The following is a 7,974-nucleotide window of genomic DNA, read 5'->3' on the forward strand; positions in this document are numbered from 1 at the left end:
AAATAAAATTTGTCATTGGGAAACAAATTTTACAATGTATTTTTAATATTCTGTGTAAACAATGTAATTTTAAAAAAATAGCTTATTCACCTTAGTTTTCTTCGTGATCGAGGGGATAGTTGAACATTTTTTTACTATATTCAACGCCCTTAAACAAATTTTTGTCATTCATTTAATGTTTATCAACACTCAAGAATATACCATTAGTGATTCGCGTGAAACCTAAGGGACAACCATTATAAAAGCATGTTAAATATTGAAAATTTAACCTATATGGAACTTGAAGCGTTTGAAACATAAAGACGTTTAGAAAAGTTCTCTAAAAGGGATTGTAAGAGCAGAAAATCACTTGAGTTTAAGGTTTGTTTTCTTAAATATTTATTTGAGCATAAAATCATATATTTGAATATTGATTTTCTTTATCTAACCCTTATTTTATTTTGCTTCAGAATCAAATGCATGTAAGATTTGTAGAGAATAATCTTGCACTCAACATTTGATATTCCCCAAAATTCAATAATTCTAAGATCTAAAATCTAGATCTTCAGAGAATTTGATTTTTATCAAGATCCTTAAGGAATTTGTTTTTTATCTATATTTCTAGGGAATTTGATTTTTATTTTAATATTATGTGTAAACAATGTAATATTCTGGGTAAACAAAATAACTTTTTTTTAAAAAAGGAAATAATCTTACCCCTCGATTCTCAAGATAAACTGAGTTATAAAATATGCTAGTTTTGAAAATAATAATGTGTTGCTGTTGGAATTCGAACTCATGTGCATATAACGTTACCCCTCAGTTTTTAAATCACTGAGGTGATAAGGGATAACTTTTCATGACACATTTCGTTACCTCGCTACTGCAGCTAATGTAAAATGCATTTCGCGTACGACGTTAAAAATACTTTTTGTAGTAGTGTCTCTGGCATTGATCGCACTTCTTGACGAATGTGATGATATCCTTCATTAGAGTAGGTCGGTAACACCTCGCCCTTAATAATTTGTAGGCAAATGCTTTTCCACCAATGTGACTATTGGATTCTCCCTTGTGTACATCTGCAAGTACCAGGTCGTTTCATGCTCGCTCAGGCATTGCAGCATGGGAGAAGCCCTCCCCATTTTGTAAAATTTTCCAGAGAATATGGTGTACTTGGCGGCGTAGTTTCAAATTCTTCTTACTTCTTCCTCGTATAGAGGAAGTTCGCCAGACTGTAGATAACACAGTATGGACAACATCTAGCTAGATTCAGAGACAATTTCCAAGGAATACACCTTACCCGCCTCAATGCTAGGAGAGTCAGGAGTCTCCTGGATGAGTGTTATGTTAAACCTTATTGTCTTTTAGGTGGCCAGTTTGGACCAGAGATCTTCTCTAAAGTTCTGCTAGTAGAGACGTGCTCTATTTCAAAAGAGGTGAAATTAGAGGATATATTCCATACTTTTTGTAGATATTTTATCAACTATGGGTTCGTGGCATGATACTGCCTAAAGATTTGGTTGGCGACCAGTTGGGAGTCACTTTCGACATTTAGTCCAGAGGAACATTCCAACAATGAGAGTCTCGTACTCTACCTAGTTGTTGCTGACAGTGAACTCAAACTTTAGGGTCTACTCGACGACTATGTCACCAAGTCCTTCCAGGACTATCCCGACGCCAATTCCTTTTATGTTGGAAGCGCCATCTACAAATAACATCCATCAGGAGATGTCTCCTCATTTACAGACAAGCTGAATTTTGCCACGAAATCTAACCGAAGTTGTGATTTGATACTTCCTCTTAAATAAGAGATATGTAGTTAATATTCACCTATATTTTTTTTAAATAAAAAAAATATTATAAAAAGAAAAAGAAAAAAGGCACTGGAAGCAACAAACAAGCCTATAAATATATGGACTTGGTTCCATTATTATGCACAAAAACCTTAGCCTCTTCTTCTATAACTTTTCTTAGCATAAAAATGGCTTCCAGACCAGGCATACTCACTGAATGGCCATGGGCACCTCTCGGGAGTTTCAAGGTTTTTCATACTTATTATTTTCATCCTATATATTATAATACAAACAATCATGCATGATTTAATTCCTTCATATGATTTATTATATATAACTTTGTATAATTGTTGAATGGATGCAGTGGGTGATTTTGACACCATTTGTAGCAAACAGCACATACTCTTTCTTGTTCAACAGTTCAGAAGAAAAAGACCTAAGCAACTTCCTCATCTTCCCATATATGATGATCAGAATGCTTCATGACCAAATTTGGATCTCTCTTTCTCGTCATCGAACCGCCAAAGGCAAAAACAGAATCGTCGACAAAGGGATCGAGTTCGAACAAGTCGATCGAGAAAGCAACTGGTACACATAAATATTGTTACTTAGAACACAAACCTAATATATATATATATATACATATACTAATGTGAATGAAATATTGCTTCAATATATTAAACTATGGTTTATGAAAATAATGAATATTTAATATTTTTTTGCAGGGATGATCAAATATTATTCAATGCATTGATATTTTATATTGGTCAAATGTTGGTACCAGAGTCACGTAAATTGCCTATATGGAGAACTGATGGTGTGGTTATGACAATTCTTCTGCATACTGGACCAGTGGAGTTTCTATATTATTGGTTGCATAGAGCACTTCATCATCATTATCTTTACTCTAGATATCATTCTCATCATCATTCTTCCATTGTTACAGAACCAATAACTTGTGAGTTTTTTGTTTTAATTTAAATGTTTATTGGTTCTTAATTAATATGGAAATAAAGATGAGTAGGTGAGAAATTAATGTGGACATCGGTTAATGAATGATGGAGAAAAAATGGTCATGGTTGTGGCTAAAAGTGGAAATTAATGTTTTATTTCCATAAAATCAACACTGGCTGTGGTATTTATGAGATGTAAAAAATTAGAGAAAAAACATTTTTTTTGAAAGTGAAAACATTAACATCTAACAAAACTAGTGATGATTCTTTGCAAAATATCAATAACCTTTGAAATTTTTAGCTATTGAAAAATATAAACTACACAAATTAGGCTCTACTTATATAGTTTGGTTTTTTCTGAGTTTAAAATATTTATATTTACAATCACATGCACATAGTATTTGATTTTTTTATAAACATTTACAATTAAAGCTGAAAAATAAAATACCATTAGATAATCGTTCTTTTAGATGATATATAGTTTTAAAAGGAAAAAATTAGATTCTCAAAAATATTTAAATTCTTTCAGTTAATTAGTCTTACAGAAATAAAAAATAATTTTTTTTATCTCTTCAACATCAAAAAAATATTTATATAGAATTTGTTTTGTTATATAAAAATGATTAAGTATATATATATATATATATATATATATATATATATATATTATATATATATATATATATATATATATATATATATATATATATATATATATATATATATATATATATATATATATATGAAATGAATTGATTCTACTGTTTAATAAAAAAATTCTACTTTCAATTCATGCTTTTAAATCAAACTTTTTAATGCTTCAACTAACATATTTATTATAATTTGATTCCAACACAAACTTGTAAATTTTAAGATTGGTAATTTTTGACATTAAAAAAGGATAATGTTAACTTGGCGCATGAAGATACAAGTTAAGAACTAAAAGAAATATTCTTAAATTAAAAATTATATATTGATTTAAATAAAAATATAAAATTAATTTTTAAATTGTTTTTTTCAATACGAATATTCCATAAATGAATTTCTTATGCTCTGCCCCTAGAACAGGGGCACAAGTTAGATTTTCTTTGCTAGAAAAATCATCATTTTTTGCATTAAAAGGATGATTTTGATAGTTTTAAGAAATCAATCAAACACATTTTGTTTTCTTTTGCATTAAAACCAATCAATTTTTTGTTGGTTAAATTGATAGTTAAGAAATCACTATCAATTGGTAATGTCATATAAACAAGCATCATGTGACTTTACTTTCAGAAAGTGAAATTCCAAACAAACTATTCAGACCTCAAAAAATTAATTAATTAATTACCTATTATATTATATCATATTAATTATTTATTTATTGATTTTGAATTTAATTTTGCAGCTGTGATACATCCATTTGCAGAACATATAGCATACTTTCTGCTATTTGCAATTCCATTATACACAACAGCAATTACAAAAACAGCATCTATAGCATCCTTTGCTGGTTATCTTGCTTACATTGATTTCATGAATAATTTGGGTCACTGTAATTTTGAGTTCATTCCAAAGATCATTTTCACCATCTTTCCTATCCTTAAGTATACCATGTATACACCATCGTAAGTATCTATCTCTTAACTCATTTAATCAAATTTTTATTTTATAATTTTTATAATTAAATTATTTTTCTAATTAATACTTTATATTTATTGCATGCATATGTATACATTTATTAAATATGGTTAGGAAGCAAGTTCGGCCTACCTTTTCATGCTTTGGTAGTGGTCACTTGGTATTAATGTTGTTGTACACATTTTGCTATTACAAAATAGACAGATTATAAATGAAGATGAAAATCTAGGTGAGGAAACAATAATATTAAAAAAAATAATAAATAATTTTATATTAAATTTTAAAATTTCATCAATATATAAAAATAATATTTTTTTCATATTTTATCATAAATGTGATATGTAAAATAAAACAAATAGAATAGTTCATGAAGAATTTATTGATACCAACTATTTGCAAAGTAATTTTATGAAATATATTTCTTTGTATTTTCTTGAAGTTTATATTTTATCATAATAAATATATATATTTATTTTCATATTAATTATATTTAATTAAGAAATTGAATTAAATTGGTTAATAAACCCCATTAAGACAAATTGTTTATGTAAACTTAAATTCGAATATTAAATAGATTTATCAAATAATCATTTCTAATTATCATAGACAAATAAATTTTTAAAAAATGGCATTTATTAAACTCCGGATATTACATAGTAATTAAATTAAACTCATAAGCTAGAATAATTTATGATTTGGTACTATATGTGACAGGTTTCACTCACTGCATCATACACAATTTCGAACCAACTATTCCCTCTTTATGCCAATATATGATTACATTTATGGAACTGTTGACAAAGCTTCAGAAACATTATATGAGAAATCATTGAAGAAAGAAGATAGTACACTAGATGTTGTGCATTTAACACATCTCACAACACCTGAATCAATCTATCATCTAAGATTGGGATTTTCTTCCTTAGCATCTTCACCTCAATCTTCTTCATGGTACCTCTATTTCATGTGGCCATTCACTTTTTGGTCTGTTCTTGTCACTTGGTTTTATGGTCAAACTTTTGTTCTTGAGAGAAACTCTTTTGAAATGCTCAATTTGCAATCATGGGTTATTCCAAGATTTCATGTACAAGTAAGATTTTTTTTTTCATTTTTTTTTTTTTTCATTTTTCATAGAGTGAAATTAATGACTATGAATAATATTTTTATTTATTTTTTACTTTTGTAGTATCTTTTTAAATGGCAAAGAGAAACATTGAATAAACTTATAGAAGAAGCAATACTTCAAGCAGAACTCAGCAAAGTTAAGGTTCTAAGTTTAGGTCTTTCAAATCAGGTGATATTCGATTAAATTTTTTTTATAAAATTATTTTACACTCGATGTATATAAATTATTTGTTTAATTATAGTTTATATTTATATTTTCAATGGGTGTAGGGAGACTTGTTGAATAGATATGGTGAACTATACATTAAAAGGTATCCCCAACTTAAGATAAAGATTGTTGATGGAAGTAGCTTGGGTGTGGCTATTGTTCTTAATAGCATTCCAAAAGAAACAAATGAAGTTTTTCTTTGTGGTAGACTTGATAAGGTTTCATATGCCATTGTCAATGCTTTATGTGAAAGGGGTACCAAGGTAACTTTCATTGGTTCTCGCATGTATATAACCACACTGATAATCGTTGGATCAAAATCAGACAATGTTGTCAAATCTTAAAGATTGAATTTGAAAATACATTGTTTAATCTCGATATATCAGTCACCAGTGTCGTCGGTTTAATAAACGCAAGATATTTGAATTTGAATTTTTCGTCGGTTTAATAAACGCAAGATATTTGAATTTGAATTTTTCGAAATAAGGTGCTTAATATTGAAGATATTTGATTTCTTCATTTCTATATTTCTTTCTCAGGTTACAACAATGTATAGAGATGATTATGAGAATCTTCTCTTAAGACTCTCTGTAGAGTCCAAAAATAATTTGGTTTTCCCAGGTTCTAATTCAGCAAAGGTAAATCTTTGTCTAAGTCCAAACCATTTCATAATCATATCTTATTTGTTTGAAAAGTTTTATTAAAAGAAATTTATACATTAGTGTTATGGTTCATTTGAATTTACAGATATGGCTAGTTGGAGACCAATGTGATGAAATAGAACAAAAAAAAGCACCAAAAGGAGCATTGTTCATACCAATTTCTCAATTCCCTCCAAAGAAACTCCGAAAAGATTGCTTCTATCTTAGCACACCAGCCATGATAACTCCACCTTCTTTAGCCAATGTCCACTCCTGCGAGGTTAGTATAAATCGCGATGTTTTAAATCGAAGTTTAGAGCAATTTTCTTAGAATTTCTATATTTTGAAAATGCAACAGAATTGGCTGCCAAGACGAGTGATGAGTGCGTGGCGAATTGCCGGAATATTGCATGCCTTAGAAGGTTGGAATGTTCATGAATGTGGAGAAGTCATGTTTAGCATTGAGAAGATATGGCAAGCAAGTCTGCAGCATGGATTTAGGCCATTGAAGATTAATCATCCTCTTGCTTGAACTACAAGTTATTATAAGCATATATTAAATAAGTATATATATCTCTAAGTTATATATTGATCAACATGTTTATGGTACTATTAGCAAGATATAGCTATTGTGAAATTGGATTGCTACAATTAAGACATTGTATTTGTACTAGCCTTTGTGGCGTGTGATGATGATATATATAATACAAAATATATCATTTTGAAATTATTTGGTTTTGAAAAATAAAATGCATAGACATTTTATGCATCAAAGGTCTTGAATGTAATTTATGTACGTGAATAATAATGAATGTGTGTTTGTAATAGAATAAAAGTCTAGTTGGATTAATTTCTAGTAATTTAAACTCTAATTCATAATATCATGCTAAACATAATCAAATAAAAATTATAGTTTTGCTACGTAGGAATTCAATAGATTCTAAAATTGTTTCGATTTCCAATAACAATATTTTTTTAAAAAAATAAAGTAGCACGCGTTATATACGTCTTAATTTTTTGTTAATAATCGAGGAAAAATGTAATTATTTTATCTGTTTTAATATAATAATTTAGGGGTATACTTTTTCTTTTAAATTTCATTTTGACTAACCTGAATGTTTTTTTACACATAACCTACGTAGTAGTGATGATGATGATGATGATGATGATGATGATGATGATGATGATGATGATGATGATGATGATGATGATGATGATGATGATGATGATGATGATGATGTGACAGAATCATATCATTTATATTTTATATAGAACATAACACATAATATCAAATTTATATTGTTTACAAAATAAAATGTACAATGCTTATAATATTTATAATGACATTTGGGATACACAAAACTTCTACCATACCTTATACATATTTGGACCTATACATATTTGCACATATAATAACAAAACTTTTATTCAATGCTAGCATATTAATATAAATCAAGAAAAATTAGTTTTTACGAGATTCATGATAAGATAGGAAGACATCAGTCCAACATGATCGGATGTCATCTATATCTTCTCGTGAGAATGATGTTTTATTGCTAAGCCCCTTTAATTTGAAAAATAAAATAAAATTATGATAAGCTAACAACAATATTAACTTAACAAATATACATGAATTACATTTATACAGGGACGGA

General features: G+C 28.3%; 1 protein-coding gene across 1 annotated transcript; it reads left to right on the plus strand.

Moving 5' to 3' along the window:
- The first annotated feature begins 1,851 nt into the window (after positions 1–1,851).
- LOC127076646 (very-long-chain aldehyde decarbonylase CER1) lies at positions 1,852–7,046 on the plus strand. The gene is made up of 10 exons (XM_051018355.1): positions 1,852–2,020; positions 2,137–2,360; positions 2,498–2,730; positions 4,113–4,332; positions 5,060–5,435; positions 5,532–5,639; positions 5,741–5,941; positions 6,218–6,316; positions 6,426–6,599; positions 6,678–7,046. Exons 1-10 carry the CDS (start codon positions 1,892–1,894, stop codon positions 6,849–6,851), a joined length of 1,938 nt encoding a protein of 645 aa, XP_050874312.1. The 5' UTR covers positions 1,852–1,891; the 3' UTR covers positions 6,852–7,046.
- Positions 7,047–7,974: the final 928 nt, after the last annotated feature.

The sequence above is a fragment of the Lathyrus oleraceus genome, chromosome 4 (genome assembly GCF_024323335.1).
Source record: "Lathyrus oleraceus cultivar Zhongwan6 chromosome 4, CAAS_Psat_ZW6_1.0, whole genome shotgun sequence".
NCBI lineage: Eukaryota > Viridiplantae > Streptophyta > Magnoliopsida > Fabales > Fabaceae > Lathyrus > Lathyrus oleraceus.

Bases quoted from the DNA above. Each gene is read 5' to 3' on its own strand.
- LOC127076646 (XM_051018355.1), top strand. From the start codon at position 1,892: ATGGACTTGGTTCCATTATTATGCACAAAAACCTTAGCCTCTTCTTCT. The intron at 5,436-5,531 runs GTAAGATTTTTT...TTACTTTTGTAG, and splicing joins TTCCAAGATTTCATGTACAA to TATCTTTTTAAATGGCAAAG. The intron at 6,317-6,425 runs GTAAATCTTTGT...TTGAATTTACAG, and splicing joins CAGGTTCTAATTCAGCAAAG to ATATGGCTAGTTGGAGACCA.